At 41.5% G+C, this 26,523-nt stretch overlaps 1 protein-coding gene, 1 long non-coding RNA gene and 1 other non-coding gene across 10 annotated transcripts in view; 1 reads left to right on the plus strand and 2 right to left on the minus strand.

Annotated features, from left to right (window-relative positions):
* Window positions 1-19,130, plus strand: part of STX11 (syntaxin 11) — a 57,157-nt gene extending 38,027 nt beyond the window's left edge. For all 7 annotated transcript variants that reach the window (XM_027972525.3, XM_042253572.2, XM_042253570.2 and 4 more), the window contains one exon: window positions 16,893-19,130. In XM_027972525.3, the coding sequence (XP_027828326.1) occupies window positions 16,898-17,761 (864 nt within the window). In that variant the 5' untranslated portion in view covers window positions 16,893-16,897 and the 3' untranslated portion in view covers window positions 17,762-19,130. The remainder of the gene's footprint in view (window positions 1-16,892) is intronic.
* The window catches only part of LOC114116110 (uncharacterized), a 35,474-nt gene extending 8,983 nt beyond the window's left edge, over window positions 1-26,491 (minus strand). Inside the window, exons 1-4 of one of the 2 annotated variants that reach the window (XR_009601535.1) lie at window positions 26,427-26,491; window positions 25,733-25,812; window positions 13,802-13,857; window positions 12,786-12,868 (exon numbers count right to left, since the gene is read on the minus strand). This is a non-coding gene — a long non-coding RNA (uncharacterized LOC114116110). The remainder of the gene's footprint in view (window positions 1-12,785; window positions 12,869-13,801; window positions 13,858-25,732; window positions 25,813-26,426) is intronic. The other variant, XR_006060643.2, reaches the window with a different exon arrangement.
* Window positions 21,900-21,972, minus strand: TRNAW-CCA (transfer RNA tryptophan (anticodon CCA)). Its single transcript has one exon. It is a non-coding gene; the product is annotated as a tRNA-Trp (tRNA).
* Window positions 26,492-26,523: the final 32 nt, after the last annotated feature.

A 26,523-nucleotide genomic window follows, 5' to 3' on the forward strand; every position in this document is an offset into this window, starting at 1 on the left:
CTTTTCAAAGAGCAAGGGTTGCTTTCATAATCAGAGAAAAGGAGAGAGACTTTTACAAAGAAAACCTTAAATAATCTGCTGACCCATCGGTATTAGAGTTCACTTATGATTATGATATGAGTAACAAAATGTTAGTAATAAACTGTTAGTGGTATACCAGGCAATGCACTATTTATACTGATAGTTACTGAATCTGCATTAGTTTTTGAGTGAATTAAACCCACAGAATAGATGATAATAGAGCACATATACAGAGTGCTTACTCTCTGCCGGACACTCTTCTAAGACCTTTTTTTTAATTGGAAGATAATTACTTTACAATGTTGTATTGGTTTCTACCATACAGGAAGTGAATCAGCCATTAGTATATACATATCCCCGCCCTCTAGAGCCTCTCTCTCACCACCTCATCATCCCACCCCTCTAGGTCATCACAGAGTACCGGGCTGAGCTCCCTGTGTTACACAGCAACTTCCCACTAGCTGTTTATTTTACACATGATAGTGTGTATATGTCAATAGTGAAGTGAAGTCACTCAGTTGTGTCTGACTCTTTGTGACCCCATGGACTGTAGCCTGCCAAGCTCTGCCATTCTTTGGATTTTCCAGGCAAAAATACTGGAATGGGTTGCCATTTCCTTCTCCAGGGCATCTTCCTGACCCAGGGATTGAACTGGGGTCTCCCACGTTCCAGTCAGACTCCTTAATGTCTGAGCCACCAATGCTACTCTCTCAATTCATCCCACACTCTCCTACTCCGCTTGGATTATCTCATTTAATTCTCTTCCTCACCTTCCGTAGTTGGTATTTATACATGTGGAAGATAAGACAGAGAGGAGGTGAATATAAGGAAACGTGACATCAGCAGACATTTGCAAAGCACTTATCTGGTAGGAATTGCCCTCTCTTACTGCCAGGAACCCTGAAACCAGAGAGGAAGCCCAGGCTACTCCCAGTGGCAGCAGAGTTCTCTCCCCAGGCTGAACACTTTGCCACACTCTTCCACTGCCCTGAGTGGGTATGGCATCCTAAGCAGATTCTACAACTGGGAAGCAGTATCCTGATTGCCTTAAACACTCTCAAAGACTAGTAAGGTCTTAATCCAGTGCTCCTTAGGAACCTGGTTCATGTCACACTAATTTTTATTCCTTTTAGTCAGCAAGAAAGGTCTCTGGTTCAGTCTTGGGTGACGAAGGATTGGAACATGGCAGGAGAACCATGTTTGGAGGCTGCATTTTGCCTACCTGGTGTTCTTTACTGATTTGGACAATAGACTGATGATACACTTAAGCGATCTACCTCCATTTCAAAGCTGGCTTTTCAAGTCCTCAGAACCTCTTATCAGACTGAAACTCAGCCAAAGTTCAAGCTGCCTAGCCTCTCTGTGCTGTCCTGCCCCCACTGCTCAACAACCTCGATTTAGCATACTGCGTTATCATACAGCTCCTGCAGTCTTTCTTGTGGAGGCTGCTTGTGTGTGAGATAGTCTTTTTTTAGCATCATTTTTTTTCTCCTTACCATGCTTATGACCACAATCCTCAAAAGGAAAGGAAGGCTGTCCTCAGACTTGTTAAGAAACACATGCTCCTTTTATGTGTATGCTTTACATTTGAGTGTGTATACAGTATGAACAGGAAGTTGTAAATGTGGACTGTCAAAACCCAGGTGTGTAATTAGGCCATGATCATTGGGACAAGGATTTGGTACACATTTCTTATGTTTGTGTGTTTAAATTGTAGCAATGAACTTTAAGTGCAGCAGCCTTTACTTTCAAAGAATTATGATTTATCCATGAGTCACATCATCCTCCTAGGTCCTCTTTAAGAAGAACACAAATTTGGGGGTATAGAGAAACCTAAAGAGGGGTGTATCAGTTAGCTCTGTCAGTATAACAAAATACTCCCAAATTACTATTGTTATTTCTTATCATTGTGAACTTTAAATGAGAGAGTCTACAGCTGTAAAGCTTCAACAATAGTACTTGGCAGAAAGTAAATTCTGATTAGTTCTTCCAATGGGTTCACTTTGAGGTCAGTCAGACAGATGAAGGGGTGGGTCACCTGGGGGTGCTGGCCTCTCTCTGCATGTGGTCATTACCTTCTAGGAGGCTAGTCTGAGCTTCTTGACATGAGGCTCTGGTGTTCTTGGTAGTAACAGGGCACAAGCCCCAGTTTGCTAGTGCTATTTAAGCATCTGCTTGCGTCACGTTTTCTATTGTCCTGTCTGTAAAAGTCTCATGGCCAAACCCAGATTGAAAGTGTAGGGAAATTGACATTGTTTTTTGTGGGTTTTTTTTTGAGAATGATAACTTTCTGTTTTAATACAAATAATATAAGCATATATACATACAAGTACATAGATTGCCAGCTTTGGGTGCCCCCTCACTAAAGAACTGTTGAAAACACTTTGCCAGACAGGTCCAGTTGATGTGTTGGCCTCTGCTCAGCACAGGCTGGTTCCTCTTCTTCCATGTGCTCTCTCGTTCTGTTGCACCTGCTTTTCTATGCAGACCCCATTTATTGTCAGGGCTGTGAGTTTCCTGGCCCTCTGCCCTCCCTGTGAGTTGTGACTGCTGAGAAGACAGCCAATTACTCTCAGTGAAGCTTTACCTCACTCCCCCAGAATACCGAGGGTGATGAACTTTTATTAACAGGGTATGTCTTTGCCATCAACACCACTTCTTGATTAGGAGGTACTACAAAGAATTTGTGGCCTTTTTGTGTGTGTGTGTGCAATCAAATATAGTCTGCCTTTGGTAAAAATTACTCACATTTCTGCTATAAGAAAGATACATTCACTCTTACCATAGAATTTGAAGAAGCCTTATCGCATTAAGGCATCAGCCTCTGAAGTCCAGAGGCTTATCTGTGATCTGCATCACTTCTGGGTACAGAGGAGCCCCCTCAGATAACAGCACATCAGATATGGATCCTCTTGATCTAGTTGGATCAAGAGGATCTGGATCTGTCGATCTAGATGTGGATCCGATAACTAGATAACTTTTTACGATCATATATTGTATCTATATTGCATATAGATATGATACATACACAGTATATATGATAACATATATTTTAGTTATCTATCAATAGTTATCATAGGTTTTACTTATCATGGACAAATTATCTCCTTATACACACCCAACACTATTGGTGAAAAGGCAAAAGATAACCCCTCAAAACTACAGAAACAGACTACAGGCAGCACTCAGCAGTCCACAGCAGCTCTCTGCAGGCCTGCATGGTTAGGTGCCCGCCCTCCGGGGCTAGTGGAGGTTCCTGATTAGGACCCAGTTCTCCTCCCCGGGAATGGTTCACTTGTGTCTCTCTACTGCCCTCGGCTCTATCCTCTGAAACATTCTTCCTTTTTCCATAAGAAATGGCTTCTGTTTGCTTCTAAATAATTTCTGTGGCCTCATTCTTGTAAAAACCCAAGCATCTAGCGGCCTCTTTTCCTTTGAATGATCTCTGTCTCCTTTAGATCATATTTTTGTGCTTGTCAGTGCAGGCGTGCATGCTAAGTCGCTTCAGTTGTGTCCAACTCTGTGTGACGCTATGGCCCATAGCCCACCAGGCTCCTCTGTCCATGGGATTCTCCAGGCAAGAATACTGGATTGGGTTGCCATGCCCTCCTCCAGGGGATCTTCCCGACCCACCTTTTCTTATATTTCCTGCATTGGCTGGCAGGTTCTTTACCACCAGCGCCACCTAGGAAGCCCATGCTTGTCTATAAAACTCGCTTAAAAACTTTGAGGATTTCCTTAAATCCCAGAGAGTCCATGCCCCTAAAATTCACAGCCATAGTTTTTTGTGTGTGTGTGTGTTTTTTCCCAAGTCAGACAGACCTCCCTTGACTCTGGGCTGAGCGTCAGACTGCTATGAGACAGTGCCTCTAGGAGTCGCAGAGCCCCTCTTGTCCAGCTGAGAAGGGCTACAAGGCATCACGTTAAATTTTACAAAAGTCTTCTCCCAGAGGCCATTTCTTGCTCTAAGAAGCTTGTCTTCCAGCTGAAGAGACTGGAGATATAAAAGATTTTCTTTTCCAATATCATGAGTTCTGGTTCTTCTCTATTTTCTCAAAACCATGCTTATTAACTGGATAAATCATTTTGCAGCCCATCCATCCTTTGCAGAACTTTATATGCAGCTATAAACGCTCAATGAATGCTTCCAAGCTTCTGCCTGGAGAACTTGGCAGCTAGATTCAGAATTCATTGTGTGCATTTTCTGTCCTTTATGCTGCTGCAGGCCTCACTTTTACCAGTTGTTTTGCTGCTAAAGAATGTGGGTTGCCTTTTTGCCTTACAGCTAGAAGTGGACGTGGAACAACAGACTGGTTCCAAATAGGAAAAGGAGTATGTCAAGGCTGTATATTGTCACCCTGCTTATTTAACTTATATGCAGAGTATATCATGAGAAACACTGGACTGGAAGAAGCACAAGCTGGAATCAAGATTGCCGGGAGAAATATCAATAACCTCAGATATGCAGATGACACCACCCTTATGGCAGAAAGTGAAGAGGAACTAAAGAGCCTCTGATGAAAGTGAAAGAAGAGAGTGAAAAAGTTGGCTTAAAGCTCAACATTCAGACCACTAAGATCATTGCATCTGGTCCCATCACTTCATGGGAAATAGATGGGGAAACAGTGGAAACAGTGTCAGACTTTATTTTGGGGGGCTCCAAAATCACTGCAGATGGTGCTTGCAGCCATGAAATTAAGAGACGCTTCCTCCTTGGAAGGAAAGTTATGACCAACCTAGACAGCATATTCAAAAGCAGAGACATTACTTTGCCAACAAATGTGCATCTAGTCAAGGCTATGGTTTCTCCAGTGGTCATGTATGGATGTGAGAGTTGGACTATAAAGAAAGCTGAGCGCCAAAGAATTGATGCTTTTGAACTATAGTGTTGGAGAAGACTCTTGAGAGTCCCTTGGACTGCAAGGAGATCCAACCAGTCCATCCTAAAGGAGATCACTCCTGGGTGTTCATTGGAAGGACTGATTTTGAAGCTGAAACTCCAATACTTTGGCCACCTGATGCAAAGAGCTGACTCATTGGAAAAGACCCTGATGCTGGGAGGGATTAGGGGCAGGAGGAGAAGGGGATGACAGAGGATGAGATGGCTGGATGGCATCACTGACTCGATGGACATGGGTTTGGGTGGACTCCCGGAGTTGGTGATGGACAGGGAGGCCTGGCGTGCTGCAGTTCATGGGGTCGCAAAGAGTTGGACATGACTGAGTGACTGAACTGAACTGAACTGAACTATACAGTGTCCTCATCACTATCCAGCCTCCACTAAGAGTTTCCCTGCCATTTTCCTGGTTTTTGCTAATAGCTACCTCTATGCTTTTCACCTACTGTTTGCTCCCAAACCTGATGCTGAATGTTTTAAGCATGTCATGGCAACATGCTGCTTGTAGGTAACAATTTCTCTATCAGTTAGTTTTTGTGGCTTAAGAAACTGCTACAAATCTTAATGGCTTAAGCAGCAATGGGCTTCCCTGGTGGCTCAGAGGGTAAAGTGTCTGCCTGCAATGAAGGAGCCCCCGGGTTCCATCCTTGGGTTAGGAAGATCCCCTGGAGAAGGAAATGGCAACCCACTCTAATACTCTTGCCTGGAAAATCCCATGGACAGAGAAGCCTGGGAGGCTATAGTCCATGGGTCACAAAGAGCTGGACACGACTGAGCGACTTCACTTTCACTTTTAAGCTGTAACAATTAATTATTTCTTACAGTTCTATCAGTTGGCTCATCGGTTTTCTATTGGTTGTCTCCTGGCTCATTTGTGTAGCTGCAGTCAGTTTTTGGATTAGCTGGGGGCTAGGTTCAGCCAGGATTACTAAGACTCCTGGGTCTTATTCTGTAGGCGAGTCGAGGCTTTTTCATATGTTTGATATCAGGGTCCCCAGTAACAAGCTCTTCTGCAGATGTGCTTTTCAAGCCTCTGCTTGCACTGTATTTACTACTGTCTCATTAGCCAGAGCAAGTTCCAGTCTCATGGCCACATTCCAAATTCAAGGAGTTGAGAAGCAGTCTATACTTCTTGATTAGAGAACATGCAAAGAATGTGTAGTAAAATTTTTTCAGCCTTCCACAAGAGTATGTCCATATTTGGGAGGGGAAAATAGGCCCTATAGGAAGTCAAGTCAAGAAAGTAGATTATGAATCGATGGTCAATCACATCATGGCAATAACCTAACAATTTGATGCTTTCATAATTATTATGAATCTTGTTGATGGGTTATATATCAGTTGTCCAGTACAAAGGCAAGCTCACACTGGACACTCAGTTTACCACAGGCACTAGCTTTTCCTTCCTTGCTATGCTTAGGTTTGACCCTAGAGGGCTGCTGACCCTCTCATAGCTTACATTGTTAAATGCTTGATTTTTATGTAATTTCTTGGCCTGATACAAGCTGTGTGGGAAGTGAGAGGAATGTCAGTAGCAGTATAGGGAAGTAACTGAGATGAAGTCTGACATTGTAACCGTGCAGAAAGAGAAACGTTTTAAAACAAAAGTGCATCATTACACAATTCAGGGATTTTAGTAATGATAATCTGAGTCACCAAGAAATTGTATTCAGTTCTCTCTCTTTAAGGAAGCAGTGAAATATATCATTGCAGTTTAGAAGAGCATCACTGACTTGATGGACATGAGTTTGAGTAGCTCTGGTAGTTGGGATGGACAGGGAAGCCTGGTGTGCTGTAGTCCATGGGGTTGCAAAGAATCAGATATGACTGAGTGACTGAACTGAACTTCGAACAAAAAAGGAGTGATATTTTTCACATTTGAAGGAAGAAACTTCAGTTAGGTAAAAGTCACTTACACAAAAAACCTCATGCACTGATGATGTTGAATAACTGAGATTTTTCTGCATTTGGGTAAAAAATGTCAGCCAAGGGACTTCCTTGCTTCCACTTGCAGGGAGCACGGGTTCAATCCCTGGTTTGTGGGCTCCTCCCCCCAAAAAGTCAGCCAAAATAATTATTTGTTTCCTTGGAGAATTAAAGAGGAAGAACCAGCCAACAGTATTAGGATCAATGGTTAAGAGGAAGAGGGACAGAAAAAGAAATGTAAAGGTTTTGTGGGTTTGTCCTTAACTAGTATTATGAATTGAAATAAGTGGGATAAGTGAAAGCCGCTCAGTCATGTCCGACTCTTTGTGACCCCATGGACTATACAGTCCATGGAATTCCCCAGGCCAGAATACTGGAGTGGGTAGCCTTTCCTTTCTCTAGGGGATTTTCCCAACCCAGGGATCGAACCCAGGTCTCCCTCATTGTTGATGGATTATTTACCGGCTGAGCCACAAGGAAAGCCCAAGAATATTGGAGTGGGTAGCCCATCCCCTCTCCAGGGGATCTTCCCAACCCAGGAATTGAACTGGGGTCTCCTGCATTGCAGGTGGATTCTTTACCAACTGAGCTATCAGGGAAGCCCTGTGAATTGGAATAGAAAAGATAATTAATAATTCTGGAAACACTATTGATGTCTCTTTTATAAAAAAAATTTTTTTAAAATTTTAGCCATACCACGTGTAGTATGTAGGATCTTAGTTCCTTGACTAAGGACTGAACCTACATCCCTTGCATTGGAAGCATTAACCACTGGACCACCAAGGAAGGCCCTGATTTCTCTTGTTTTTAAAAAATGCTCCATGGAATAGGTATGAAATATAAAGTTTAAACAAACTAGACTCGATGACTTATTCCCCATCACTTTTTCTTTCTACATGAATTTCTGCTGTATTTTCCAGACAAAGGTTTGCTTCACATTCCAGGGCCAAACCAGATCAGATGTAAGATACAGCAACAACTGTGTGTATTTGTAGGTGCTGATACAGATAACAGGGGAAGAACCTGTAGGGATGATTCGACCCTAGAATCTGGAGTTCTCCTCCCTTTACTTTCTCCTGTACAAGGTCGTCTACTAGCATTTCCTCACTTGTCACTTCTACACCCCCAACTGTAAAACTCCCTCCAAGGTCTTTCAACAATCTTGAGTCAGTCATAACCACAGTGGATCTTTGTTAGAATTATCTGTGCTTGTTAATAATTTTGTGGGCTTTGAACAGTTATGATGAGTGACTACCTGACTGAGTGCTCTAATAATTGAAACATTACTATGTTGGGAAAACTCTAATATGAAGACATTATTGTGGAAAAGATGGTAATGGTTGGAACAGTGAAAATCTTTTCATGTGTTCACTGAGAGTTGGGTTATTAGAAGCTAACAGTTGCTCTAAATAAAACACCTCACTTAGGGAATGCTACGGTCTGGATGCTTGTTTTCCGCCTAAATTGATAGGTTAAAATCCTAGCCCCCGGGCTGATGGTATTGGGAGGTGGGGTCTTTGGGAGGTGACTAGGCAGTGAGTGTGGAGCCCTTGTGAACTGGAAAGGTGCCCCCATCAACAGACCACAGCAAGCTTGCTTGCCCCTCTGCCATGTGTGGTTACAGTGAGAAGGCCATTTATGAATGAGGAAGCAGCCTTTTACCAGACACAGAACCTGACCATGCTGGCAGTCTGATCTCAGATTTCCAGCCTCCAGAACTGTGAGAATTACATTTCCAGTGCTTACAAGCAAATTTCTGTTGTTTATAAGCCATCCAGTACATTGTTATAGCAGCTCAGATGAACTAAGATGGAATAAGTTCCCTATAAGATTAAAGATTTCAGAAATCTTAGGGCGAGGCTCAGGAAAAAGAAGCTAGCATAGCTTTGTGGTTTACAGAAGGGCTCTCAAGTCATATTTTTCCAGATTCAGATCTCAGTTTCATATTTATTAACTTATATGGCTTTAGGCAAATTGCTTAAAACACCAGGCTTTAGTCATTGGAATAAAATGATTATTTATGGATCTGAATCAATGTGCTGGCAAAGTACATTCCTTGTTCTTTAAGGGTGGTGTTACTAGTGAAAATGAAAATGAAAGTTGCTCAGTCGTGTCCGAGTCTTTGTCACCCCATGGACTATACAGTCCATGGAATTCTCCAGGTCAGAATACTGGAGTGGGTAGCCTTTCCCTTCTCCAGGGGATCTTCCCAACCCAGGGATTTAACCCAGGTCTCTGCCTGCAATGCAGGCAGATTCTTTACCAGGTGAACCACCAGGGAAGCCCAGTGTTACTATGGTGTGTCCTAAAAGTAACTGCCAGATTACTGTGACAGAGGCCTGTGGGGTTTCTTGGTTCTTACTGCACGTCTGTGGTGATGATGGGTGGGAGGGACAGGGTGGGGTGGTCGAGAAAGGTGTTTTCAGGAGGATCACATAGGATTGTGCAACTTTTATTCAGCACCAGCATGAGGAGGGCTGGAATCCCATCCCACACCCAGTTCATCAGTCCCTGTGCCCTGCCGCAGGGCTGCATCCACCCAGAGACGTCAGATGTCATATGGTTCCTACCATATGACTCATCCAGGCACTGTCTGGACCAGTGGTGGACCTCAACATAAAGACACATCCTGATCTGGAATCATCTTTTTTTAACAGGATTTTAAAAATTGGTATAAAGTTAGGATTTAAGAGATACAGATTATAAAATCTGAAAAGTAGAACATGGGTGCTACATTTCAAGTTCCTGCTCAAAAGTGCTCATTTGGAGTATATATCTGCAAGATCTTTTTAGTTTTATTAATAACCAAGCCCTGTGTGTGTGTATAAATGTGTACTTCAGTTCCTGTTGAAACAAGAATCCTAAACTTTCTGAACTCACATCACATAAACATAGTCTCTAAAGCATCTCTTTGGGTAAATACCGAAAGGAAGGCTCTTCATGCTTTTGGATTGGTTCTCCTCCTGTAATCTACAAGTTAATCTCCATAAAAAGCCTCACATGATTTGTGTGTTGCCCTGCTGCTCTGCATTGTATCTTCTTGTGTCTGAGTTTCTCACATAGTGCTACGAAGCAGGGAAAGGTTTTTTTCCCTGGGTAGTAGGCAAAATGTACTTAGTATATGTATTGCTTAATGTATTATATAAAGATCTCTTTTAAACCTAATTCTCTCTTTAAAAGTTTTATCTCCAAGTAGAATTATATTCTGGAGTACTGGGGTTAGGGCTTCAACATATGAATTTGCAAGGGGGCTCAGAGGAGGCGAGACATTTCAGCCCATAACTTTGTAGGTTTTGTTCCCCTTAGAGTAAGCAGGCACATGAAAGATAACATCTCTTATGATCAGAGATATGACTATGTACTGTGTTTATAACTGATTTCCTTAGAAGCAACTAGGGAATAATGCTTTCATGGGTATTCTTTGTTGTTTGGTTGTTTTGTTAGTCAGTGAGTCTGTCTGACTCTTTTGCAACCCCACGGAATGTAGCCTGCCAGGCTCCGCTGTCCGTGGGATTTCCCAGGCAAGAGTACTGGAATGGGTTGCCATTTCCTTCTCCAAGGAATCTTCCTGACTCAGGGATCAAACCCAAATCTCCTGCATTGGTAGGCAGATTCTTTACCACTGAGCCACCAGGGAAGCCTAGGTTATTCTCTGTAGCATCCTGCATATTGGGTTACTTACGCAGTTATCACCCTCACTCATTGATCTTCTGAGCTAGGTAGAAGCCTACTTTCTGAATCTTCCTTTCCCCATCTTTCTGAATCCTTCCCTAGCAGTTGCTTGTTCATCAAGATGCCCCAACCTGGGAGCTATTATAAGTTGTCCAGGATGGCATGAATAAAAAGCTGCCGTAAGTACCTGTGGAGTTGGTCCGAAATTTGGGTGTGCATTAAAATCACCCAGAGGGAATCCTAGACCCTCTGAGTCAGAACCTCCAGGGTCCCAAGCATCAGTACTCCATGTTTTCAGCTTTTCAGAAGATGCTGTTGCCTCCTAAAGTCTCAGAATCACTGAGCTACCATCATCTATTTTCTCTTACATCAAATCACATTGCCCCGTGAAAGGAGGCTGACAGAATTTCCCAGAACTTCCCTGTGGAATCCAGGACTCAGAACAGATGACCTGCATGCCTGAAAAGAACATTAGACGACAGAAGCAGATTTCTGGCAGCTGGTTGTAAATTTTCTTTTGAATTTTTCATCTCCATGAGAAGCAAAAAAGCAGGATTTATTAAAAGATGCTTGCTCCTTGGAAGAAAAGCTATGACAAACTTAGCATATTAAAAAGCAGTGACATTATTTTGCCAACAAAGGTCCATCTAGTCAAAGCTATTGTTTCTCCAGTAGTCATGTATGGATGTGAGAGCTGGACCGTAAAGAGAGCTGAGCACCAGAGAACTGATGCTTTTGAACTACGGTGTTGGAGAAAACTCTTGAGAGTCCCTTGAACTTGTTACCGAAGTAACAAAGGACTTGTTACTGAAGTTGTTCCTGACAGCACTTTTCAGAAAGAAGTTTGGGCCAGGCTGAAAGCATTTAAAGCTCCCTGCAAATGACATGAGAATTTTCAAGCAGATCATCAGAAACAAGGAGAAAGAAAAGTGACATGCAGTTAACATGGAAGAAAGCAGTGTCCTGAGGGAGAGGTGGCTGTCAGACAAGTGCATGATTGCCATCGTGAACTTCTTGTCCAAAAAAGCAAAGCTGTGATGACCAGCACGGCACAGCTAAGTGTTTCCAGAGATGTGTTGTACTACTGCTTCTGCTTTTCAATTCCTGAGCCAAATAAACCTCGCTGTGCCTTAAAAAAAAAAATGCAGGGAGATCAATCAGTCAATCCTAAAGGAAATCAGTCCTCAATATTCATTGGAAGGACTGATGCTGAAGCGGAAGCTCCAACACTTTGACCACCTGATGCAAAGAACTGACTCATTGGAAAAGACCCTGAAGCTGGGAAAGATTGAAGGCAGGAGGCGAAGGGGATGACAGAGGATGAGATGGTTAGATGACATCACCGACTCGATAGACATGAGTTTGAGTAAGCTCCAGGGGTTGGTGATGGACAGGGAAACCTGGCGTGCTGCAATCTGTGGGGTCACGGAGTCAGACACGACTGAGTGACCGAACTGAACTGAACTGAACTGATTTGAACAACTTTGCCTGGCGTGCTGCGATTCATGGGGTCACAGAGTGGGACACGACTGAGCGAATGAACTAACTATGAATAGTTTACCAAAGTTTATTACATTATCCTTTATCATAATGAGATGGGGGGGTCAATAGAATTGTTTGACTTTTCTTTCTCATTTACTGTGGTTCCCTTTTTCAGCTGTCACAGCATAGAGCCAAGCTATTGGGTATGTGGCTTATATTGATTTTCTTTCTGTGCCTGCTTCTGTATTTTGGTATAACTACAGTAAGAAGTACATTTAAACAGTTTAGGGAATATTGTTAGAAGCAGTAGCCTCTTGGTTGACTTTCTATTGTACTTTTCCTAATGTTTGTACCTTGGCAACCAGGAAACCTTCTAGATCAGTGGGACCAGCTCATTTGGGGCAAGAAAGGTGAGCAGGAAGGCAGTGAAGGCCACTTTCTTGTGTACACCTCCTAGAGAATCTCCAGCTTCCAAGTCCTGCCTCTCTCCTGACCAGTTTGTAGACTTAAGCCTTCAAGTGAACTTAGACCTTCATCTCATTCAGGATCCATGGCTTCATGTTGGTAGGTCTTGGGAAGGAATGACTATCTCTGAACATCTTCTTCGAAGGCCACCTTCTATATAATTGCAGTGCACTTTGCTCGTCCTATTGTGAATGAAATGATAGCTTTTTCAGGGCTTCAGGAAAGCAGTACTGGGCTTGGGACCTGTCTACGACTAGCAGAGACCAACAAGCAGGTCCCTAACGTTCTGGTGTGTGATGCTGTCCTTTAACTACCCCCTTACCTTCTGTGGTAGTGCTTCCCAAGCCTTCCTTGCATCCATCACCATTTCTTGTCTTGTCCTTCAAAAATTATTCATTCTCTGTTCTATTTATGTAAAAAAAATTATTTATATTTTATTCTATCTGCATCTATCTTCAAAAATTATTAATTCTACATTTGCAGAGTAGCATATGTTGGCTGCTAACTTAAGCAGATAAATACAGCTCAACTCCATACTAGCCAACTCGTGTACTTTCCTCGTGTCACATAAGGTGGTAACCTGATTGTAATGCATACATCTTAAAGGAGTTAGTCTTTTAAACAAATATTTATGGTTTTGTGGGGTTTTATCTAATTGATGACTCTACAGGACATTATAAAAATGTTGGAAAATAGAGAAGAGCACAAGGAAGTAATTAAAGTGATTTATAATTCCACAATTTGAAGAAAACTACATTTTGATGTGTATGATTCAAGTCTTTATTTCAAGATGTTTGCATGACAGCCCTGCTCATTCTCTTCCCTTTACAGATTTTTTTCTACCTAAAATGATATTTATGCTTTTCATCCCATTAGATAGCCTTCTAAACTCTGTGATCATGTAGCCGTCACTATCTCGTTTTTGCACCTTTAAATTATTTTTGAATTCCTGTGAAAACTATGGTGATGAAAATATTTACAATGATGAGCTTCATATAACTCTGAATATATGCTTAGAATAAATGTACCTAAAACAAATATACATTTTAAAAGCTTTTAATACATAGTATTCACCTGCCCTTCTACAATGGTTTTTATCCATTTGCCCTCCTACAAGCATTTTTTTCAGAGTTCCCAGAATTCTCTTTTAAATTATTATTATTATTTTGGCCACAGCCTGTGGCAAGCAGGATCTTAGTTCTCCAACCAAAGATTGAACCCAAGCCCCCTGCACTGGGAGTTCAAATCTCAACCATTGGATTGCCAGGGAAGTCCCTAAATTATTATTTTTTAAAATTCTTGCCAGTTTGGTGACCAAAAAAAATTTCAGTGGCTTACCTTGCATTTCCTTGTTTTGATAGTGAAGTCCCTCATGCCTCACTTTTTTACACCTGCTGGAAATAATTGAAGGTAGTGATTAATCGGGGCCACTCTAGAGCTGGACTAGTCACTTACTGGTGATCTTGGGTATATTCCTTCATCTCCCTAAACTCACTTACCAACTCTGATAATGACAATACCTACTTCATGAAGTCCATTGAAGATTAAAGACAGTATCACATGAGAAGTGCTTAGAACATGCTTACTGGCATTACAATAAGTACCTGATACCTACTAACTATCTCCATGTTCTCTGGCACCTATATTTCTTCTTATATGAATTGCCTTTTCGTTGTCTTTGCTAGGGCAAGTGGTTTTTCTGGTTTGTTTGTTTGTTTTTTGGTTTGGAGGGGCAAGAGTTTTTAATATAGTAAGTATATTAACTCATTATCTAGTATATATTGCAATCCCCTCACCCCCACCAACTTGTGCTTTGTCTTTAACTTTTATTCAAAATGAGGAAATATTTAGGTATCAGGCAATTCAGGCCAGGGAAGGCATAGTTTTGGTCCAGCCTGTTTCTTTTTTTCTGCCTCTCAACTTCTTGGAGTGCTTCTTGGAGTCACTTTCCCCTCAATGAGAAGGTCTGGTATTGACCTTTGTCATCAGAAAGCAGAAATGGCATTTTAAGCAGGATAACTTCTTGTATTAAAAATCACCACTATGGAATAAAACTTTGCTTAATTTATGTAACTAATAATCATGGCAGATGGGAATCCATGGTTACTATTTCACCATTTTCCATTTATCACTGAATCCAAGTTGTCAGCATTCCATTAGTGGTGGTGTGAAATTAATTGCTTCAACTTGAGGGAAGCTTTTGAGATCAAGATCCCTGATAGATTGAGTAGCCATTAAATGCTACTACTTTTCTCCTGTTTCCTGCAAATTATATAATAGAAAGACATCTTTCTAGCAACAAAATCTTGTATAAAAGGGAAAAATGTTCATTATTTTGGCATATATACAGTATTAATAATGAAAGTTTTTCACTTCACTGGAAAAAATATGGACCCAGAGAACATTTTGCCTTGCTAAACAGGGAATTGATCAGAACCACCCTTATAAAAGCATGGAAATTCTGCTTTAGCTGCCAACTTATTTCAAAAAGCTATTAAAAATGGGCAAATATTGCTGCTGTGAGATGGGTATATGGGAGTGTTATATTATTGCTAGTAGGCTTGCATACAATTGAAATTTTCCATATAAAACTTATTTTTAAAAGCAGTTTTGTTAACAATATTTACCACTGGAGATATAGGGAAAAATGGAACGTCTTTTACTTCTGATTCTTCCTCTGGCTTTTGCCGTGTGATTCCCGCATAGATAAATATCTTCTTTCTGCTCACCCCTCCTACTTATTAAAATCACATCAGTCAGTCAGTGAAATTTTCTCAGTCATGTTCGACTCTTTGTTCCACGGACTAAACTCTCCAGGCCAGAATACTGGAGTGGGTATCCTTTCCCTTCTCCAGAGGATCTTCTTAACCCGGGATGGAACCAGTTCTCCTGCATTGCAGACGGATTTGTTACCAGCTGAGCCACACTTAACTATTTCCTGATCTCTTTTACTCAATATCGTTCATTAGCTTGTATTTTGGGATTTTCCCAAAAAATATTTTTAAGCACTGAGTCTCAAACAAACACTCAAATTAAAGTATGTATTGGTGATATTGGGCATAAGAGCAAGGAAATTTCAACTTCCAAATTTTATACTTATTAGATTTTCATCGTTGTTCATTTTGTTGTTTTACTTTAAGCAGGTTCAATTTTTATGTTTTTTAAGATAAAAAATTAAACCATGATTTATATCATTAAAAAACTGTTATGATATACAAGACTGAAGATGCTCACCAGTGCTGAAATAGACACAGAATAGACAACACTTAGAGTTGGTCTCAGAGCTTATAAGTTGACTATCCTTATTTAATAATCTTTTTTTGCTTCTTATTGGCCTTTATTTTTCTGCAAGTAGACTGAGGCTATCTGAGTGCTTGAACTTTGATATGTAAAGCAACATTTTCAGATGATGGATACTACATATGCTATAAGTTTAAATCAAGAGATGACAACAATAAATAGTGGTAAATAAAAACTGTTAGATGTCTCAACAGTAAATAGTAAAATACAGAAATTATTCTTAAAAAATAAATAAAATGCAGAAAAAGATCCAAAAAATATTCTGAAAGTCAAGAAAGAAATTCATCATTAATGTGTCAATGTATTTTTTTATAAGTATGTATTTTACTTAATTAACAATCTTTATCTTTGCTAAGGGCATCTCAGGTGGCACTGGTGGTAAAGAACCCACCTGTCAATGCAGGAGACATGAGATGTGGGCTCAATCCATGGGTCAGGAAGATCGCCTGGAAAAAGGCATGGCAACCCACTCCAGTATGCTTGCCTGGAGAATCCTATGGACAGAGGAGGCTGGTGGGCCACAGTCCATAGGGTCGCAGAGTCCCACACGATTCAAGTGAATTAGCACGCACGCTCGCACGCATACATATAGATAGGGCTTCCCTAGTGGCTCAGTGGTAAAGATTCCACCTGCCAATGCAGGAGATGCCGGTTCACATCTCCCTGTGTGGGGAGGATGCCCTGGAGGAGGAAATGGCAATCTACTCTAGTATTCTTGCCTGGGAAATCCCATGGACAGAGAAGCCTGGCAGGCAATGACTTAGGGGCTAAAACAAGGAAGAATGAAGTGGCTGGGCCAAAGCGGGAAAGACCCTCAGCTGTGGATGTGTCTGGTGGTGAAAGTAAAGTCCCATGCTGTAAAGAAGAATGTTGCATAAGAACTGCAGATAGCTACAAGCTATAAAACACAAAGGTGCTGTGACTTCCAGTCCCATCAGCCCTTCACTCATAGGCCAAATGTCATGAACCGTATAGCTCCTGTAGTGCATTTGTTACCTACACCCAGGAGTAAAGAATTGAGAGTGATGAGCAGTGAGCAGAACATTTCTCTATTTTAATCTTGAATTCTCTCAATGCAAATATTTTGACTCTCGCTAGAGGAATTTAACCTCCATGTTTCCATTTGCAGGCAAAATGAAGGACCGACTAGGAGAACTCGTGGAGTTAACCAAGCAGTTTGATCAGCAGTTCCCGGACGACGACGATGATTTTGACTCGCCTCACGAGGACATCGTGTTCGAGACCGACCACATCCTGGAATCCTTGTACCGAGACATCCAAGACCTTCAGGAGGAAAACCAGCACCTGATTGCCGACGTGAGGCGGCTGGGAAAGCAGAACACCCGCTTCCTCACGTCCATGCGGCGCCTCAGCAGCATCAAGCGGGACACCAACTCGATCGGCAAGGACATCAAGGCCCGGGGCGAGAGCATTAACCGCAAGCTGGGCGCCATGAAGGCGCTGAGCGAGCAGGCGGAAGTCCAGCATGGCGCGCACTCGGCTGTGGCGCGCATCGCGCGTGCGCAGTACAGCGCGCTCGCCCGCACCTTCCAGGCCGCCATGCACGAGTACAACTGCGCCGAGATGAAACAACGCGAGAACTGCAAGATCCGCATCCAGCGCCAGCTGGAGATCATGGGTAAGGACGTGTCGGGCGACCAGATCGAGGACATGTTCGAACAGGGCAAGTGGGACGTGTTCTCCGAGAACCTGCTGGCCGACGTGAAGGGCGCGCGGGCGGCTCTCAACGAGATAGAGAGCCGCCACCGGGAGCTGCTGCAGCTGGAGGGCCGCATCCGCGACCTGCACGACCTCTTTCTGCAGATGGCCCTGCTCGTGGAGCAGCAGGCGGACACCCTGGACGTCATTGAGTTCAACGTGCAGAAGGCCGTCGAATACACCGGGCAGGCCAAGGTGCAGGTGCGCAAGGCTGTGCAGTACAAGAAGAAGAACCCCTGCCGGACGATCTGCTGTTTCTGCTGCCCCTGCCTCAACTAGCAAGTGACCCTGGGCCGCCACACCTCCATCCCCGAGCAGGAAGGACGGGGAAACGCTCTGGGGGTAGATTTTGAGGCCATCTGTCCTGGGGTGAATTGCGCTAATCACTATGGACCTGAGCCCTTAGAGAAAGAAAAAAAAAAAAAAACCACCAAACACGAGGTGCAAGAATTCCAGCCCATCTGGTACTTGGAACAAGGGTGGATCCCACCCGCTGATTCTTCAGTCACGACAGATGCCAGCTGAAGTTTTCTGAGGTCGTTTAAAGGGCACATAGCCCCTTAAAGGAAGCTAAATAAGGAACTGACGTTGTGACTTAACTCTACAATATATGTCCAAGGCATGTTTGTACAAGAACCTCTAGCCGGAAGTGAATTCTGGATCGGCTCACAGTATGAACTTGTCATCAAAATTCCAGTTCGTTTACCTTATCCTGAAAGTACCTCGGTTCTGTACCTTTTCGAGTGAAACTGACCTTGGGAAAAACTGCACATCTTCCATTTCTGAGGCTTCCTCTGGTTTATGCTATGCGATCCCCATCTGAATGTATATCTTCTGCTCATGTCCTCTACTTACTAAAATCACATCTAACATTTATTATTTCCTTACCTCTTTACTTTCAGTATGTTCCATCAGAATACATTATGGGATTTCTTTTCCCCAAAGTTTTTTGAGCACTCAATATTGAACAAGCACTCAAATTGAAGTGTGTATATCACATTATATATTTTTTCATAAATAAAAATAATTTAAAATTTATCTTTTTACTTGATAATTATGAATACACATATGTAAATGTAAAGTACCAATATTTACTAATGTATGTACATAATGACCAGTTGGTTTAGCTTTACCTTTGTAAATATGATATATAAATATCAAGAAAAACATTTTTACTGTATTGATGTTGGTTTGCTTGTTTTGAGTTTATCTTGCTCCTGTCTGCATCTCCATAGTTCAGTTTGGATCAAAACCACCCAAGTTTGTTTTGAGTTGTTTGGTTATGGTGGTAAAGAACAGATATCAAATGCTGAAAATGCATACAGAGTTAGAAATATTAAAAAAAAAAAAGGTCTGAGAAATAATTACTTTTGTTTTACTGTGACCCATTCCTTTCATGCATTGAAATGTAGTAATTTAAAACAGGAATTCCCTGGTCTGCCTGCAATGCAGGAGACCTGGGTTCTATCCCTGGGTGGGGAAGATCCCCTGGAGAAGGAAATGGCAACCCACTCCAGTATTCTTGCCTGGAGAATCCCATGGATAGAGGAGCCTGGTGGGCTACAGTCCATGGGGTTGCAAAGAGTCAGATACAACAGAGCAAATAGTTTTGTTTTTCAAGTTAAATAAACATTACATTATAAGCATGCTTTTTATGTATTTGTGTCCTGACCATTTAAATCTTTGTCTAACTTTTCAATTATTGTTCTAAAACTTCTACCACCTTGTTTGAGGCTGCAACTGGTGAATGGACCTCTGAATGGGGGAGGCGGGAATATGTAAGTATACTGACATATACTACATTTCATGCTTTCTCTCCTGAGTTATTAGTAATAGTTTAGCAAAATCATCATGTTTTGGAGATTTGGTTTCATTTGCAAACTTTGTAATATCCTTACCTACACTCACCATGTTTCCTGTCTTTTTTATGAATCAACTCTGAACTCTTTCTACTTATTGTTTAATAGATGAGAGGGTTTATTCAATAGTCATTATTCTCAGGTGCTTCAGACAGTGAAATTTTAAAAGAAAGAAAGAATATCTGAACTCTTTGGAACTCACTAACTAATCTGCTTATGACCATGAAATCTAGCCCTGCTCCTAATTTTAATTTCATGGTTAATATAAGAATTGAAACCAAATCCCACTGGATTCTTCTTAGACTTCTCCCAATTCTTTCTCAGCTAATTCCAGGGATGATATGTTTCACCTTTGACCTAATTCCCTTTCTCTTAAAAAAAAAAAAAAAAAAGTTCACACAGCTCCATTACTAAGTCTTCCATGGTAGTGAAGAGATACTGGGAATACAGGACATGGGCTATTACTAGTTTCCATAAGAGAGAATACTTCCTGAGTTTACCCCATAATGCATTTTCTTTGTTTGGAACCATTCATGAAAGTCAAGGAGTTTGCTGGTTCTGTGTATTTTAAAATTTTTTACATTGTAAAGTTAGGTAAAAATTTCACTTTAATATACTCAGAGATTTGTGAACTGTTGCTTATTGAAAAGGCAAGAATTTCTCTTCTTGCTATTCAGTAACTATCCAACTGTGGCATAGCAGAAAAGAACACAGATTCAGGACCACACTCTCTGGGTTTAAATCATGACTTTGCCACATACCAGCCATATGACTTGTGCCTGTTTGCTCATCTGTAAAAAAGGATATGATAGAACCCACCTCCTAAAGTTGTTGGAAGAAGTAAATGACTAAATAGGTAAGGGTACTTAGGATAGTGCCTGGCACATGCTAAGTACTATATTCATTATTGTTATTGCATAACTTTCTTGTAGACTGATAGAGCTGCTATTAATTAATAGCTATCATCACTTCATGGGAAATAGATGGGGAAACAGTGGAAACAGTGTCAGACTTTATTTTGGGGGGCTCCAAAATCACTGCAGATGGTGATTGCAGCCATGAAATCAAAAGACACTTACTACTTGGAAGAAAAGTTATGACCAACCTAGATAGCATATTCAAAAGCAGAGAAATTACTTTGCCGACTAAGGTCTGTCTAGTCAAGGCTATGGTTTTTCCTGTGGTCATGTATGAATGTGAGAGTTAGACTGTGAAGAAGGCTGAGCGCCGAAGAATTGATGCTTTTGAACTGTGGTGTTGGAGAAGACTCTTGAGAGTCCCTTGGACTGCAAGGAGATCCAACCAGTCCATTCTGAAGGAAATCAACCCTGGGATTTCTTTGAAAGGAATGATGTTAAAGCTGAAACTCCAGTACTTTGGCTACCTCATGCGAAGAGTTGACTCATTGGAAAAGACTCTGATGCTGGGAGGGATTGGGGGCAGGAGGAGAAGGGAACGACAGAGGATGAGATGGCTGGATGGCATCACTGACTTGATGGACTTGAGTCTGAGTGAATTCCAGGAGTTGGTGATGGACAGGGAGGCCTGGAGTGCTGCGATTCATGGGGTCACAAAGAGTTGGACACGACCGAGCGACTGAACTGAACTGATTTACTTCTGAGGAAAAATATATGCTTATAAGGGCTTCCCTGGTGGCTCAGACGGTAAAGAATCTGCCTTCAATACAGGAGACCTGAGTTCAGTCCCTGGGTTGGGAAGATCCCCTGGATAAAAGAATGGCTACCCACTCCAATATTCTTGCCTGGAGAATTCCATGTACAGAGGAGCCTGGTGGACTACAAACCATGGGGTCATGAAGAGTTGGACACGACTGAGCAAATAACACTGAAACTTCCTTTCTTCTGTTAATAATCTTTAATAAAATAGAAGAAACCAAGACCTTATCCTTTTTGAAAATTAGGGTTTAAAATTTTTTTTTTTTTACAATGAAAGAGCTATTTTCACAGTGGCATTTCATGCCTTCTTATATTCAAGTATGTTAGGAAGATGAAATAAGATGTTCCACTCAAAAAAAGTTAAGCAGGAAGCAGCTGTTCTGCTCCATGTGACAAGTGCTTTCCCCTGATCCTTCCAAGCTATGAGTCAGAAAGTCCCAGAAGTTCAGCTGTGGAGGCCAGGTCACAATAGACCAAAGACTCTTCCCATATCCCACCCTGTTTTCTCAAAGCCCTTCCTGGCTCTGACTGCCCTGCCTTGGGGTGGATGAAATGCTGGCTTTTTCCTTAAGAAAGGGGGCTCCAGTGCCACGAACGGGTGGTGAGAGTGGGGTTTACCTCATCCTGTGATGCTCACTTGATAACCTCTGAAAGTTGTCCGTGGGTAAGAAGCAGACTTTGAGGCAAACCTGGAAACTTCATGCACTAGGTCACTTAGGCACAAAATGAAAGAACCAATCACAAAGAACAATAGATCCTTCAGGGGCTGAAGGCAAAATCTTTTAAAGCTATTTTTAAAAACCCTTTTCATTTAAAACATTTGGCTGCACCAGGCCTTAGTTGCAGCACACAAGCTCTTTAGTGGCAGCACACAGGATCTAATTCCCTGACCAGGGATTGAACCCGGGCCCCCTGCATTTGGAGTGCAAAGTCTTAGCCACTGGACCATCACGGAAGTCCCTTAAAGCTATTTTTTTTAACTTCTATATTTTACTTTTTAAAATTAGAGGCTAATTACAATATTATGATGGTTTTTGTCATACATCAACATGAATCAGTCATAGGTATACATATGGCCCCTCCCTCTTGAACTTACCTTCCATTGCCCTTCCCATTCCACCCCTCTAGTTTGTCACAGCACTGACTTTGGGTTCCCTGCAACATATACTGGACTTCCACTGGCTATCAGTTTTACATATGGTAACGTATAGGTTTCTGTGCTATTCTCTCATATCATCCCACTTTCTTCTTCCCCCTACCATGCCCCACCCCTGCCAGCTTAAAGATATTTTAACATATGAAATGACTCCTAACTAGCCAAAAGCCACAGACTTTAGGTGGTGACAACTCCAGAAATGTAAATAATAGGAAAGATGCTCACCTTGGATGCATCAGTATCCAGGATAAAAGAAAGTTAGAATTTTTAAAAAGCTGATCAATAATATTAAAATATTTGAACTGTGACATCACAAGAGTTAGTTTATAGTTTTTCAAGATAACAACTTGGAAAGAAAATAGGGTTCTTCTTGTGTCAATGCTTTATATATACTTAAAAACAGTTCCAATGCTTTGTAGTTAAATGTCACATGCAAAGATTTTTCAGGCTCTACAGTATAAACTTGCTATCTTGACAGGCAACTACTGAATATTGTGCATAGCTTAAAGATAATAAAATAGGGTACCAGTAGTCTTGGTTTCTCTGTATAAATTCTGCCATTCTACTTTCTATTAATACTATTAGAACTCTCTCTTCAAAATATGAAAGGTAAATATTAATCGATAAAATGAGAACCTAATGCATAGCAGAGGAAACTCCACTCAGTGATCTGTGGTGCCCTAAATGGAAAGGAAATCCAAAAAAGGGGGATATATGTATATGTATGACTGATTCACTTTGCTGTACAGCAGAAACTAACACAGCAGTGTTGCCGTAAGCAACTCTACTCCAATTTAAAAAAATATGTAAGGTATCTCAAACTGCAGCATGCAAGTCTCTCGTTTGTAATCAAGGTGATAGTTTGAAACATGCACTTATAATCAGAATAACAGTTGACTTACTTTTGATAGCAGAATTAAAAATTATTGGAATTAATAAAATAGGACTATTAGAAATGGAACATAAATAGGATCTAGAATATAACTGCACCATCATATAAAAATTGAGCATCTTTTTTAGCAACATATGTTATGAAGAATGAACAAGATGTCTTTATACACATAACAATGTGCTATGTGTAGTCACTCAGTCATGTCCGACTCTTTGGGACCCCATGGGCTGTAACCCACCAGGCTCCTCTGTTCATGGGATTCTCCAGGCAAGAATACTCGAGTAGGTTTCTATACCCTCCTCCAGGGGATGTTCCCAACCCAGGGATAGAACCCAGGTCTCCCACATTGCAGGTGGATTCTTTACCATCTGAGCCATCAGGAAAGCCTATAACAGTATCTGTTGGCATAACACTTTTTTTGGCTGTGCACCTGGGGGTGGTTATCAATTCCCCAATCAGGGATCAAACACAGGCCCAAGCAGTGAAAGCCCAGAATCCTAACCACTAGGCCACCAGGAAACTTCCCCTATAAAATGCTTTGATTTCATTATTTTCATGACAATTCTGTGAAGTAATATTACCTTCTCATTTTTTTTAAGTGGAAACTAAGAAGCAGTCCTGTGCTGGGTGCTGGGCCCAGAGTAGGGGCAGTGTCCTGGAAGCAGGGGTAGGTCTTGGTGAGAGGAAGACAGACAAGACTGGAGAAAAAGCTACTTGGGGAGAAGCAGATCATCCAAGAGAATGGTCAGTCCAAAAGACTTCATGGAGAGAGAATGAAAGTCTGTCTCAGGGACTGAAGTCAGCAGAATTGGGGTCAAATTGGGACCAGGAAGACTCTGTACCTTTAATAAGGTGGGCTGCAAAGAAAGCTATAAAACTGTTTTAAATTTCAGTTCTAAGAAGGGATTTTTTTTTCTTTTTTATTCTTTCAGCCAAACAAAGATTATTTTCAAAATTGTGCACAAGGGCTTCCCTGGTAGTCCAGGGATTAAAAATCCACCTGCCAATGCAGGGACATAGATTCACTCCCTGTCCAGGAAGATTCCACATGCTGCGGAGCCACTAAGTTCACTCGCCACAACTACTGAGCCCAGGTGCTACAACTGCTGAAGTCTGCACGCTGGGGCCCAAGCTCCCCACAAAGAGGAGCCACTCAATGAGAAGCCCACGCACCACAATTAGAGAGTAGCTCCTGCTCACTGCAACTAGAGAAAAGCCTGCACAGCAACAAAGACCCAGCACAGCCAAAAGTAAATAAAATACATAAAAAATATTTTTAAATAGTGGACAAAATATGTTGGCTCAGGTTTCAGCTATCCACATTCCTCTCTCATATGGCATCTAGTGGGGTCATTTACACAAGACACTAGTGTAAAAATCTGGTCATAAAAGGCTGTGTTTCAGGGCAGTGGCTTTGGGCATCAGTCCTAGACTGTCCGCAGTCACTGAGGTCTTTTTATGAGGCTGCCCTGAGATGCGTCAGTCCATTTTCCTAAGTATGTCAGGCTACATCCACATCCCAGTACAGATTCCTTAGGGATCCATAATACTTGTCCAGTACAAAAATGTTCAACTGCAGGCGAATTGAGCAGAGAAATAACTGGCAAGGCCATTCCTTCTCCTGCAGGAGTTGAAGATCAAGGAGAGACCGGAGGACCCCAAACTGCCCATCCTTTGAATTGTGAGCTTTTCTGGGCTATAAGGCCTCACTCTCCGCCTTTGGAAACCATCCTGGCAGAACTTCTGTTAATGTTCTCCCAGCTGCCAGCAGCTGGTGCTCCAACACTTTCAAAAGACGGGTTGGGACCAAATCAAGGAAAGACTCTCCAGCGGGTAGAGAGGATATAGGAGGAATGTCACCCCTAGATAAAAAGCCTGCACGTGACAAAACAGGAATTTCTCTTGCAGTGAGGCATGTTTAACTAGTTCATTCTTTCGCCCTGCCCTGTGGTTTACCCTGTCTAAAAGCACCCTTAAAAGGGAACAGATGAGGTTACAGAGCCTCTCTTTCGCGATTTTCATCGCTCTTGGTCAGCCGGTTTACGGAGGAAACCTGTCAAACAAGAAATGTTACTGGGTGGCAAGATGTTAAAACAGGCACCAGGGTAGGAGAAAGTAACACCGTCACCGAACTGAAACAAAGTGCCTGTTCTCTCAATGCTGGGACTCCTCAGTAGGGGAGCTTCTTGGGTTTGGCACACTGCCTTGGGTCTTATCAATACCTGAATAACTTTGCAACAAGTGTTCATTTCCAAAAAGAAACCACAGCTTTATTAGCAAAAGTTGCGTCCCTTCTCACTGATAAGAATTTCAGTGTTATATTAAATATGACTGGCAGAGCACACCGGGGAATATAAAAACGGTGACGAGAAATCCTTTCCTTCTTGATAAGAGACAAGAGGCTTAAAATCAATATGTTTGGAAGGAATGGTGTGAATGGTGTGAATGAATTTGATATTTAAAATAGGAAGAAGGAAGGATGACCTGTTGTTAAAGTCAGAAAGCAAGATAACCCTGGACACCCTATAGGGAGGAGGATCAGGGGATATGAAGTGGAAAGAAGTTGAAAGGGGAAGATGAAAATACAAACGTAGACTTTTCAGTGAATTAACCTGATTGATTTTCATCTGTGTGCTAAGAAATAGAAATTGTGACCAAACGACTTACTTGGCTGATGTGTCAACAGTGACAATGGTTTCAACTAGAAGTTGGTAGGTTGTCTTCTTTGTTTCTCCTCTGTGTATGCCCTGTGAGTATAATTTGGTTAAATTACATACTATAACATTCTAGAATATAATTTTGTTTGGACCTAACCTAAATTCAGTGTAGTAAGTGGGTTGAAAATTTTGGAAATTTTGCTTAACACCTAAAGGCTTGTATAAATTTCTGATAACTCAGAGTCTTTATACTCACTTGCATATTAATCTCTTTTCCTTTCACATTTTTTATAAAACAAAAATGAAAAAGCTGTGCATCAAAGTTTGATAAAATATGATTGTCACTACTCTGTTTGTCTTACTATTACATTTTTCTTTAACAATAAATGAAACTGGGAGAGGCTGATGCTATTAATTCCATTTAGTCTATTGTTTCTTCACCTGGTCTGCTTTATTCAGAAGAAAATTTATATGCATGTATATATGTAATAAAATGTATAATATATACATATATATATTTCCCTTTTCAAAATTTTTGCAACATTTAAAAACAAAATAGACACTACAGTTTACACCTTAAACAGTAACTCCTGGGATTAAAGGTACATCATGTAGCAACTGAACAACTGAATTACCTTCTTTAAAAATATTGCTAAAATAAAACAAAACAAAAGGAAATATTCATGCATTCAGATATATATTACCATTTCCTCTGATTTATTTGACTGGAAAAAGAGGCTGTGATCTGCCAGTGTCCACATGCTCTTGTGGGCTTAGTTGACAGTGTTTGCCTTCTCCATA

The sequence above is a fragment of the Ovis aries genome, chromosome 8 (genome assembly GCF_016772045.2).
Source record: "Ovis aries strain OAR_USU_Benz2616 breed Rambouillet chromosome 8, ARS-UI_Ramb_v3.0, whole genome shotgun sequence".
Lineage (NCBI taxonomy): Eukaryota > Metazoa > Chordata > Mammalia > Artiodactyla > Bovidae > Ovis > Ovis aries.